General features: G+C 35.1%; 2 protein-coding genes across 6 annotated transcripts in view; one reads left to right on the top strand and one right to left on the bottom strand.

Moving 5' to 3' along the window:
- LOC111439773 (trafficking protein particle complex subunit 5) overlaps positions 1-4574 on the bottom strand; it is a 7556-nt gene extending 2982 nt beyond the window's left edge. Inside the window, exons 1-5 of one of the 5 annotated variants that reach the window (XM_023077316.1) lie at positions 4284-4574; positions 3696-3802; positions 3212-3300; positions 2561-2624; positions 753-830 (exon numbers count right to left, since the gene is read on the bottom strand). In XM_023077316.1, coding sequence (XP_022933084.1) covers positions 753-830; positions 2561-2624; positions 3212-3300; positions 3696-3767 — 303 coding nt within the window. In that variant the 5' untranslated portion in view covers positions 3768-3802; positions 4284-4574. The remainder of the gene's footprint in view (positions 1-752; positions 831-2560; positions 2625-3211; positions 3301-3695; positions 3803-4283) is intronic. The other 4 variants (XM_023077309.1, XM_023077317.1, XM_023077318.1 and 1 more) reach the window with 4 other exon arrangements.
- A 1071-nt stretch (positions 4575-5645) lies between these two features.
- On the top strand, positions 5646-11919 carry LOC111439711. The gene is made up of 6 exons (XM_023077255.1): positions 5646-6548; positions 7514-7616; positions 7964-8019; positions 10708-10872; positions 11195-11308; positions 11653-11919. The coding sequence occupies exons 1-6, from the start codon at positions 5865-5867 to the stop codon at positions 11743-11745; spliced, it is 1215 nt and encodes a 404-aa protein (XP_022933023.1). The 5' UTR covers positions 5646-5864; the 3' UTR covers positions 11746-11919.
- The last annotated feature ends 614 nt before the right edge of the window (positions 11920-12533 follow it).

Below are 12533 nucleotides of genomic sequence, written 5' to 3'. Positions count from 1 at the left end.
GGGGGGGGGGGGGGGGGGGGGGGGGTCACAAAGATTGAAAAACACTACACAAAAAAACCCCAGAAAAGATTCAAAAGCCAAAACGAAGAATCTTTCTACCATGGTTGATTTGAATATCCCTAATCAACCCCAAAACGGCTATAGCCTCGAACACCTCCCTATCCATATATGGAGAGGAGAACCCTAAAGAATGGGAAAGCAAGTTGGACACAGGAGACCAAACCAAAACCAACTGAAAATGTACGATCGGTTTAGGAGTTAAATTTAAAAACAGTTTTATAATAGTTTTCAATCTACATCAATTAAAAGAAACTAATGAAGAAATGTGGTTTTAGATTCAGATGTGCAAAGTAAAGTCGGACACTTCGGAGGCTCATTGAACTGTATCGATGCAGTGAGATCCTGAATACCACTCATGTTGTCATATCTTTGGGTTACCCTCTAAGATCTACATTCAAAGGAGTCAAAAAAGGAATAACCTTAATTTGAGGAGTATAGGTGTAATCCTATTAAATAAGGGAATTAGCCTATTTCCTATTTTCTATTGTTTCATTTTCTGCATTGTTCCCTTTTTTGTATAGTTCCCTTTTCACAAGATTATTAGTTGTCTGGTCTTGTCTAATGAATAATAAGAAAAGAGAGTAATATATATTACTCTTGCAACATAAGGTTTAATTTTCAAAATTTGAAGTTAGAGGGTGTAATCTACCATACTTTAAGGGCAATTTGTGCAAGAAAATACAAGTATTCACCTTTCCAAACAAAATCTTCCAAATTGTGCTGTGTACAAATGACAGAATTCCTAACAATCGTGTCTCCCGTCTATTTCCCTGAGAGAACAAACAAGCATAAAGCAGATATGCACGTTACCTTAAAGGCAGAGTAAATACAAAAGAACGAAAAAATTATGTAAATGAATATCTGCAATTCAAATCTAAAAATATTGCGCTTTAAGCTCAAGAGTTATCTCCCATGTACAAGCCCAAAAACTGATGCTCTAACAAAAATTAATCAATAACTAAACTTTCATGGTTAAACAGATCTACCATCTTCATTGCAAGTAGAAGGGAATTAATGATAACTGCCGCTAAAATTAGCTAAGTGGTTTGGGAGTATTTTTATAGTTGTTTTAGAACATAGTTTTACACGCTAATTCTTTTTCAATAGATTTCTCTTGTTGTAAGTTCAAAAAATACACTTTTGAATAGCAGATTATACCTAAATAAGTACTTATTATAATTAATGAACCATTGATTGGAAAACACTGCAGAACACATCCAAAATAAAAAAGCGGGGCAAAAATACACTTTTGATCCCTAAGGTAAGGAGTTGGTGCTATTTGATCGCGAGGACTGAAAAGGGGCACTTTTAGTACCTAAGGTTTGAAAAATAGTTCTAAATGGTGTCATGTGGAGGTGGTGGAGAGAATAGATTGGGTAAACAATGAAGAAATCATTGACAGAAATGTGTTAGGGAACTTAGAGGGTGGGAATCATTTTAATGGAGTGTCCATTGTGGGACTTTGGAAACGAGATAGCCCTCTCGAAAGGCTATTGTTATACTGTAGTTTCTTAATATTTCATCCAATCAAGATCACACTTGTTTATACAGACTTCGAATCCCATTCCAAAACTTGAAGTAGAAAAATGCTACACAAGACTGACTTTATTTCTAACTACACTGTTCTTTTTCTCCTTTCCTAAACCCACATCACTGTAATCCTTCCAAAGACCATGAAACTAATTAATTTAAAATAGATGTCTGGAACACTTCATTTCTATCTCATTCCAGACTACTTTTCAGAATAAATCTCCAGAGAGACTTTAGATCTGGAATGAAGAGCTTCCTCCCATATCTGAAGTTTCCTTCTAATGAGCCTTCTGATCTGGAAGGAAGGTCTTCATTACAGATCTGAAGAGGTGGCAGGGGAAGAACAAAAGTGAAGTGACGGTGATCGATGGCTGGAGAGAGGCAGATGATGGTGGTAAGGTTCAGGGAGAATAGGACAGACAAAGAAGAAGAGGGAAAGAAAGAGAGAAAGGCCACTTCACCAGCAAAATAATATTAATTTTATTTAATTTTGCCAAGTCAATATAATACAAGTCATCAATTACAACATCATAATCCGTTAGTCAACCAATGGTCAAATGGGCCTAGGGACCATTTAGAGCTATTTTAGAAACCCTAGGCCTAAAAATGTCTATTTTCAAACCTTAAGAACCAAATAGACACAAGACCAAAAGTGTATTCTGACCAGAAAATAAATATATCTCTGTCGTCTGGTAGTTTTTGTTCTGAATGTTGTTTTTAAAAATTACTGTCAATTAAGTTATCTACACCAAACAAATCTTTATTTTAAAGATTAGACAACCATTTTTAACCAGATTTCAAAACCCTAATCTTCGGAAGAATTTCAAAGCTTTTTTAAAAATAAATTTGCGATTTAAACTTAAAATAAAATCCTGAGAACATAAAACAAACTTCAGCTGAAAAAGAAGAACAATTTGGTTCAGTTAAAGAAAGCGAAATGTTCAATTAGCTTTAACATAAGATTCTATACCTTCTCTCGATGACAAAACAGTTCCAATACTCGAGCACCAACTGCATAGCCTGCATCCTCCAACCTGATTCATTTTAGTTCAAAGCCATCAAACTGTGAGATAAACAATTCTAATGTGCAAGAGAAAAAAGTAACAAGGACATACGACATTGCTGCTATAATTCCTAGACAGAATGGTTTCCATTGTTATTATAAGGGATATATAGATCTGAAAATAAGAATTAAAAAAAAAACAAAAAAGTTCCGGAATTCAACATCATCAACATATCACATTTACAATCCTTTCACCCACATTGAATTGCCTCATGGACGCAAAAAGGGCATAGCCCCAAGAAGATCAAATCCTTCTCTGGACAGGAGCATTTAACTGCCTAAATACTACGAAGTCTAAAACAAAGCTGAAACTTTACCCCTCTCCTTAAATCGAGCCTTTGGAGATATATATATATATATATATATATATATATATATCATAAGGAAAAGAATAAAAAAAGAATGTGCAATCAAATGAACATAAGAATTTTCAAATCTACAACATTAGCCATTATTGACGTACATCTCCTGCTAATTTTTGTACCCCCTTTCCAACAGAAACAAAGACCATGATGAACCGTGTTGGTTAAGATATAATAGCTCCAAATAAAAAATCACCTTCGTTCTAACTCAGCAATGTTGTCAACCTGAGTCTGATTGTATTGCACGAGTTCAGAGAACAAGAATGCAAATGCACTCAAACTCACCTACACATAAACAAATTAAAATGAAGTCACATGCATATTGTAGCTCAAATTCACTTCAAATTATCAAATGACCGTTAATAAGGGGTCTCTAGAAATAATATGCCCTGCTGTAAGGATTCTGTTCCAGATACAAAAAGATATATAATTTAGAAGGAAAAAAAACTCAAGTTCAAGTCAACGCAAACTTACAAGCTCAGCAAAGAAATAATATGCCAAGCTCTTGCGTTTTCACTTAGTTAAACATACATATGAAGATTGCAACTGCAAAATCCAGCAAGGAACTAAAGAGTTCTATTTAAACAAATTGGTCCACACAGAGGTAAAACATGTATAGAGCTGAAATTTTTCACAAGAAAAAAATAAGCAAAAGTATCTGTAGAGATAAGGGGAACAACCTCCTGTTTGCCCTTGCTGAGAGGTCTGTCGAGGACATTAGAATACTGCTTGACCTTCCCAACTCCGATCATGATTCCCTAATTCTCGTAAGCGTTGGTGGAAACTACTGGTGAAAAATCGTCAACAAAAAAAAGTTAAAACCCTTAAGTTCTATCCACTTTCCGTCCTCCAAATCATCTCGAACATGTTTTATTAGAATGTGATTGTAGGTCCATGGTTTTGAAAGAAATTGCATCACAAGAAATAAACATTTTGTACAACAAGATGACAAAGGAAGCACAAAAAGAGATCATTATAATAACTTTCAGAAAACAATCTAATTCGATCAAGAAAAAACATACACTTAGAGAGACGAGCAAAAAACGATGTAAAAATATCACTACAACTCCACGTTTATATAAGTGATCAAATAACAAGTCAGTCGTAAGAAATCGAACAAACAATACACAATCCTCACTCACAAGTGAGAACACAATTAATCTGAATTTTTAAGGCACCAAAATTCTAACTGAACCGAAAATCTTGAAATGGACAGACTGTTTCAGAAGCTAATCAAACCAAATTGTAAACTGAATTGACCTAAATACCTTAAGAAACTTGATCAAAGGACAATTTACCGCGTAAAACACTATGTTTCAGTTGGAAAAGGTTTGCCACTGCAGATCTAATACCGAGGGTGTGAGTGTCGCAGATATGAGTGTCACCGTCGCAAATCTGGCGTGGATTCGCAAACGAGGAGATATTCGAGCTGCGGCCGCGGATCTGTCGCCGAAGAGGGGAAGGAAGATCAAAGAGAAATGAAGAAGAGAGGTTGAATGGTTAGGGAGCGGGGAGAAAGAGGAAACCGACGGTAAAAGGTTTTTATTTTTATTTTTATTTTTATGTTTATTTTTAGTTTATACGTTCATATTCCTTATCCATGGCTTAGGAGTGATTTATAGCTGATTAATTAAAATTATTTAATAAATAGTTTAACCGTTCAAATTAGTATTTAATTATATATATATATATAATTAAATAAAATGTGATCTTGAATTCATAGATTTCTATTCTTAATTAACTTATTTTATAGTCTGATCTTATCAATCGCCACTCGTATATGATTTCATGACTTTAAATTATTTTGTATGGGACCTCAATTATTTGTTTTGATCATAATTTTACTTTTTAGATAAATATTTCGTAGAATCGTGAAAATAAAAAAAACATTTTTTAGTAATCAGGTCATTATAGAAAGAGAGAGAAATCGTGCGAAAAAAAATCATGTAAGACATGTAGCACCGACTTAGTCTTGTTTTTAGTAGTACGAAAAAAAAAAGCTATGAATATAGGTTACTGGCCAATCTCAAAGATCAAGTGAACATTCGAGTCTATTGGTGCGCAAAACGCTTTAGAGAGAGAAACAACAATGAAGAGAGAGAGAAGTTCATTGGCATGAGGTAGGCGTGGGGTAGGGGAAATGGAGGTGACAGTGTGTGCATTAAGGGAGATAAAAATACATCGTCATTGTCATGTGCCTAAATAATTGTTTAACTCAACGCTCGCCCGTCTGCGAGGACAATTGCGACACAACCATGATAAGCGATGACCAACACGAAAAGACAACACAAGAGGGAGAGGGAGAAGAGAGCGATCGCAAGATAGCTCGGGCAATATGACACCGGGAGGGTTTTTTAACCCAATTATCTTTTCGAACATAACCTTAATCAACTCTTAAACCAACATTAAAACTCAAATCTTTTTACATCCTTAATAACTTTACGAATCTAATCATCTCGACCAAGAGGATTTAAATCAAAATTAATTAAGAAAATATATATATATATATATATATATATAAACAAACTTCACGCAAATTTAATCAAATTCTAAATAAAATAAAACAATTTATTTATTTATTTTGTTTATATTAAAAAAATAAATATTTTAATTAGGCAAGGATCCACAAATAGGTGCCAGGTTGCCATTTCTCAAACACGCCGTACTCTTCACTACCACCACAATATTTCCTCCCGGGAGAGAGAATTCATCCTCAGCCTCATCTTGATCCTCACCATTCCCACCAAAAACCAATCAACAAAAAGAAAAAAAAGGAAGAAAATATCTCAATTCCATTTCATCTTCGCTGCAAAATCCCTCCAAATTCCAGTTCCAAATCTCTAAAATCCATGGTTTCACCTTCATTGCTTGAACCCCATCCATTGAAATGGAACCAATTCCCAGTTCATTTCGTCCATTCTCCTTCTCCATCAACGAGTGGTCGCTGTCATCTCTACAGACCCTTTGTTCTACCCAAGAATTTGAGAATGGGTGGGTCTAGCTCTGTCAAATTCGGTGTTAGATGCTTCTTTTCCAAGGAGGGGGGGAAGAGTTTGACAACTTCGAATTCCAGGTTGGAGCGATTGGTCGATGGAGATAAACCCAAAAGGCCAATGGAGGTAATTGCCAATTCGATTATGAATGCTCTCATGGCGTTGCGGAAGCCTGCGATTGCTGCGGTGTTGTTGGGATTGCTGTTGATGTACGATCCTAATTCTGCGTTAGCCGCTTCTGGTGGACGTGTTGGAGGAAGTGCGTTTTCGTCGCGCTCGTCTTCGTCTTCGAGGAGTTACTCAACTCCGTCGATGATTTCTGGTTATTCATATTCTGCGCCTTATAGTTCGCCGTCGTTGTTTGGCGGCGGCGGGATTTACGTTGGGCCGGCGGTTGGGGTCGGAGTCGGTGCCGGATCAAGTTTTTTCTTCATATTGGCTGGTTTCGCGGCGTTTCTTCTGGTTTCGGGATTTCTCTCCGATCGGTCCGATAGTAGTGTTCTCACTGCTTCTGAGAAAACTAGCGTGCTTAAACTTCAAGTATGACAAACCCTTCCCTCTCTGTATCTTTCTTTCTGATATATGGATTTTGTGTTAAGGTTTACTCTCATTCGTCTTTTGAATCAACGGTTGAAATTCAAAACATGGCTGTGTGTTGTGCATATTCACTATGGATAAACAAGTCGTTTGTCAAGCAAGGATGTAGCCAGTGTTCTTGAAGGATAAAATGTAATGGCCCAAGCCCACGGTCCTCCTTGGGCTTTCCTTTCCGGCTTCCCCTCAAGGTTTTCAAAACGCGTCTGCTGGGGAGAGGTTTTCACATCCTTATAAATAATGTTTCGTTCTCTTTCCCAAATGTGGGATCTCACATAAACAGTTGTAGGTTTCTATGTTTAAAATTAAGAGCCTTTTGATGCAGACTGAATCTTTTTCGAAATCAACAATATGAACGTTGAATATGAAAAATAGAAGTATGGTTTCTTGCAGTTAACCCGAATGCCCTCATCACCTATGCTTATGGAGGTCATTCTTTTGAAAAGAAGATGAGGATCTTGATGTCTGATGTTATAGCATTGCTAGTATTTGTTTTTAGGGTGGGGATGTTTCTTGTTGAAAAGAAATAGAACCTTCAAAGATGTCGAGAGCCCTACTTCTCTTTTTAACTATAGCTTGTCCTATCTTATCTTAATTGGAAGAGATTTTGTAAATTCCATTTCCCTTGATTGATGCTCCCCTCTTCCTTTATAGGTTTTTAAAATGATTTTAATGAGTTCCTTTGATTTCTTACGACACAAAAAAGGTTGTAAAGTTCAGTACACGATTTGAAAAAAAATGTAATGATGTACTGGCACAGCGTAGAAAACTTAGTTTCTGTAGTCATGAATTTTTTATTTTCTTGTAGGATAGATGAATGCAGATTCTAGAGTTACAATTTACTTTATGAAAAATTTCTACAAGTATGTCATCATTCTTAACTCATGGCGTAACTCTCTCTCTCTCTCTAGGTTGGGTTGTTGGGCATGGGCCGGGGACTCCAAAGAGATCTAAATAGAATTGCTGAAAGTGCTGATACATCAACCCCTGAGGGTTTGAGCTATGTACTAACTGGTAAACTATTGATTTCTTCCTCTCAAGATTAATTACCTCGCTCATTGTTTCCTTTCATAAAAAAAGCAGTAAACTGGTACTGTTAGTCCTTGCATGTGAGAAGGTCCTATAGAAAAATAAGACCCTAATAACAATGATGCCATCTTCTGTCTTCTGAAACTGTTTCCAGCAGGCGTCGCGAAACAAATTTCTAAGTCAATATTGTTATTTGTTTTGGAACTGTTTAAAATTCTTCCAAAATGGTTTATAGAGATTTCTTTAAGCTGCAATCACATGCATGCCCTTCTGTTATGCAGTTAAAGTAGCTTATTCTCTATGTGATTTTTGTTTTCCACTTTGGGTTGCAGAAACGATTCTTGCGCTACTTCGACATCCTGATTATTGCATTTCAGGTTATTCATCTGTAAGTCCCACTATGTCCTTGGAGATTGCCTGATCTAGTTGCACAGAGTTAACACGTGCATATTAATTATGTATTGAGGGTTGCTGGGTACTAGTGGTGATTGTTCATGCCTGTTTATGAATAAAACACATTGAATAAGGCAGGGGAATGTAAAATGAGATACTTCAATAAACGAACAACAGTACACAAGAAAATCAACAGACTACGAACACCTTTACAATCAAGAACAGCGTGAGTTGAATCTTTGAATAGTTATACTAAACTTGCTCAAATGCCAAGAATATGTTATCCAGAAAGTTGTTTCTCAGTTTTGTAGACAAATTTTTTTACTATATTAGATTCGGATCATGTTTTTACTAAAGAAGTATTTCATTCTTAAAAGGATCCCACTACCTTTCGTTCTCTCTCACATCATGTTGATGATTGTGATGTTGCATTTGAAATTAGTTTGAGTAGTACGGAAGCTTTTAAGCTTATAAAAACTACTATTGATGATACTGGTGCAAAAGGTGTTTTTTTGGTGATGATTTAGTATTATTATTTCAAGAAAGTGACGAAGAGATTCCTCATTTTCTTCCTTCATCAGTGCCTTACAAATTTACTTTCTTATTGAAGCTTATGATCTTAAAATGCGGGAAATTCCTCTATTCAATTCCCAAAGCATTTGTTGTTGAAGTTCAATTAATTTATTGCATTTGTGGTTTGGGTTCAATAGTTCTTGCTTGATGTTTTGGAGTTCAGTTCTTTTTGGTTGGACTCAAATATTTGAAGCTTTCCTGTTCTTTTTGTTCAAGGCTTTGGGTCCTTAGACATTGTCTTTGGTTTGTTTTTCGAAGTGTGATCATTTGTGTTGAATTTAGTCCTTCAAGCTCTCTTTTTACTAGTTTCTTTTTGTTCAGTTCACTTGGTGTTTCTCGTTGTGGACGTTTTCTTCTACATCTTGTTCTTTTTGTGTTATGTCTTGTTCTTTTTTTACTCCCTTGTAGAGTTTGTACTTTCGAGCATTAATCTCTTTTCATTTATTGAATGAAAAGTTTTATCAGTCTCTTTCATTAATGAAAAGAACATCTCTGGTTCAAAAAAAAAAAAAAAAAAATCTGTTTTCCATACACACGAGGGAATAAGTTCAGAGCTATGCATTGGGTTCACTTTTCACTTGCTAATAGGAGAATCCAATATCTTCCTTTAAGCAAGGGGCCTAATCTCGGGTTGTTTTCTGCCATTATCATATCTCTATATATTTTTCTGAACAGAACACCTACTCATCAATATGGTGATTAGTACGAGAAATAGAATTCACAAATTGATTATATTTGAGTTTATGGGCTTTAATTACAAAAGAATTTTGTTAGAAAATATTAACTATAAGGGCAATAAAATTAGCTGAATGCAAAATCCCATCGCAATCTCTACACTCCTCACTTGGTATTCTTTGGTTCCTCCCTAACCATAGTTCTTATAAACTAGCATTAGATATGTTGGACTAAAACCTTTTCCTTCTTATCAAGACAACCAAGGAGATTTTTTTTATCCCCGTGTCAAGAATGAATAACTCTGGAACAATGTCCCAACCTTTTTTTGATTTACTATCAAAGGAAAACTAAGTGAAACTGAGTTTTGTCTCTTTTTGCATAGAACACGCCAATTTAGAAGGGATTTACAGGTCATCTTTTTCTAAATCCTCTACATGGGTGCCACCAAACGTTAGTCCATAAAACAACCTTGATTTTCTTGGGCACTCTATGACCCCTTTTAATGCTCTTTCCTCTAAAAATTGTGGCAATAATCTGCTGGGACAAAAGGGACTTGCTAGAGAAAACCCTATAAGAAAATTTTCATTTTCCTCAGTTTTTTTGTCATCTTTATTGGTAATAAGAAGTGCATTAATAAGTAGGGATTCTGGATAGAACTAAGTTGCAAGACTTAACCTCTTCTGTAAAGGATGAAGCTTTTTCCTTCAGCAAGTTTTTCCAAAATCTTTTCCTCAATTAGTTTCCAGAAATCAAAACACTAGGGTCTTCACCTCAAGTGACACCCCAATTGGAGCGCCCTTGTCCTATACAGTTCATGGCCTCAAATTTGAGTACACAACGCAAGCTTTTTTGTATCTTTACACGGCTTTTCTCTGATTCCTTCTTAGTTATTTTGGAAAAGGGTCAGTGTCAGCTTGTTCCTTTGTCCTTTAGATTGTTCTTTTTTTGGCTGTGACAATCCTTTTTGAATGAATATTTTGTTCTCATATATAAAAAATAAAAGAAAGAAACCATTCTCCTGACCCTCTCCTTGCTCACATTAGCCCTTGAAACTGATGATTTGATCATATACTAGTTAGTCACCCAGGGTCAGCACCATTGGCTAGGGGGCATGAGGCTTTGGTGGGAAATGTAAACCTTTGCTTCAGGTTCAGAATTCTGATTGAAAAGCTTGCTAAAAGAAAACTTTTGATATCTCCTAGAAATGGAATTTTAGTGCATGAACTTGCTAAGTCTTCAATGGATTTGTGGGGTAGACTTTGTATAAGCTGGTTTGTTATGTTATGCTCTTAATTTGTGGTGAAGTTTCTTCTCGTACTCTTGTTTCCAATGTGCATGCTTATTATCACATTCTTCTTTGAATTATTTCTCACAAGGCTTGCTAGCCTTAGTTGGTATTGGAAGCTTAATTTCACTCTTTTTGAAAAAAAATTAGATGGATCTGAAACGTAGTATAGAAGATGGAGAGAAGCGTTTCAATAAATTATCAATTGAAGAGCGAGGGAAATTTGATGAGGAAACTCTTGTCAACGTGAATAGCATCAAAAGACAGAGTACAAGCAGCCAGAGAACAAGTGGATTTAGCAATGAATACATTGTGGTTAGTTTCACTTGGCCTTGATTTTTATGCAATGTATACTATTCTACATTATTTTTTGTCTTGATTTTTCTTGCTGTGCTGATTTAGACTATGCTTTTTGGTGTATTCTTTCTCTTGATTTTTGTGAGGTGTGTGGTAATATTGGAAAACCACTCATTTTAGAGAAAAAAACGTGATGTTCCGTTTCTCTTATTCATAATAGGAGAAATTAACAGAGGTGCATTCGTTTTGCTAGAATGATAATCTGATATTCATGAGAGAAAAGACCACGGTGTTTCCTTTCCTTTCTTCTACCCTTTGATCACAATATTTTGAATATTAGATAACAATATTGGTGGCTGCTGAGGGAGTGCACAAGCTACCTGCTATCAATGGTAGTGGGGACTTGAAGGAAGCTTTGCAAAAACTAGCATCTATTCCTTCCAGCAAAATATTGGTAAGTTGGTATTTTAGGCCCAATAATCATTTCTATTTTAGCTTTTTTGTTTTTGAAAATTAAATTTGTTTTTTCCCAGTTTCTTCACAGTTGTTCCTACCTATCTTTTTTTTTTTTTTTTTTAGGAAACCAAATTTCAAAAACAAAAATAAGACTTTAAAAACTACTTTTTTTAGTTTCAAACGTTGATTGAGTTTTGAAAACATTGGTCAAAAGTAGATAACAAATAGAAGAATCTCATCTCACGGGAGTGATCTTTGAAAGTTCGATTTTAAATGACTAAAAACCAAAAGCAAAGGTTCTGTTTATTGTTAGATCTCAAATTCTATTCTGTTTGCATGCAGGCAGTTGAGGTTTTATGGACACCCCAGAACGAGAACGACACGTTGTCCGAGCGTGAACTCCTGGAAGATTATCCACTTCTAAGGCCTCTATAAGTATGTGCGAAAATATATTCTTATTCTTAACTTCGCTGTACTTATCACAAGGATATATAATGACACTAGAATATAGAGAGCTGTCTTGACATGGGAAAAGTGTATATAATACCATATCAGAAAATTGGTCAACAAGTTACTAAATTTAGTTCAAATTTGGATGTTTTTCATTCAGGTTCTATCTATCATTTGGTGAGTGAACACTGGCTTTCTGCATTCTACTATTTAGTGATGATAGAATGGTTATAGCATATTGAAATTGAAATTGAATGTGTACCTCAACACAACAATCAGGAGATTGTGAAGCCTTTTTGCTCTTTAGATAAACATTGAGGTTCATGACCAATAATGCTCAACACTTGCAGAAGAGTCGTGATATTGGAGAATGATCTTCAATCTTGTAATTTGCAGCTTTTCTTTTTCTGGTTTCTTCATGCCTTTGCAATGGTTATGAGATTTAGTGACCTACTTTTTAGGTCTAGACCTACCAAGGCCATTATTGAAAAGTTTTTCAGTTATTATCAAAAGTTAATAAAAATATTTAAAAGTAAATACAAATTTAGAAATATATATTTTCAAACAAAGTAAATAAAGTTTATTCCGGGTATCCTTGTAAAGCTATTGGAAGTACAAAATAAATGAAATGTCTCGAACATTCTATTAATAACAACAAAATCACATTGAGTTTCATAACTAATCATTAAGACAAGACAGAATTAGTTCACAATTTTCTAAATTTTTTAGAACGTCATATATGTGTTAAAAAAAATAATAATAACATCATCAAA

Source organism: Cucurbita moschata, unplaced genomic scaffold, assembly GCF_002738365.1.
Source record: "Cucurbita moschata cultivar Rifu unplaced genomic scaffold, Cmos_1.0 Cmo_Scf00003, whole genome shotgun sequence".
Lineage (NCBI taxonomy): Eukaryota > Viridiplantae > Streptophyta > Magnoliopsida > Cucurbitales > Cucurbitaceae > Cucurbita > Cucurbita moschata.
The sequence above is the reverse complement of the archived record's forward strand: the minus strand, read 5'-3'. Positions and strand labels throughout refer to the sequence as shown.

Coding starts and splice junctions, on each gene's coding strand:
- LOC111439711 (XM_023077255.1), top strand. CDS start 5,865: ATGGTTTCACCTTCATTGCTTGAACCCCATCCATTGAAATGGAACCAA. Junction 8,020..10,707: donor GCATTTCAGGTTATTCATCT/GTAAGTCCCACT, acceptor AAAAAAAATTAG/ATGGATCTGAAACGTAGTAT. Junction 11,309..11,652: donor TTCCTTCCAGCAAAATATTG/GTAAGTTGGTAT, acceptor GTTTGCATGCAG/GCAGTTGAGGTTTTATGGAC.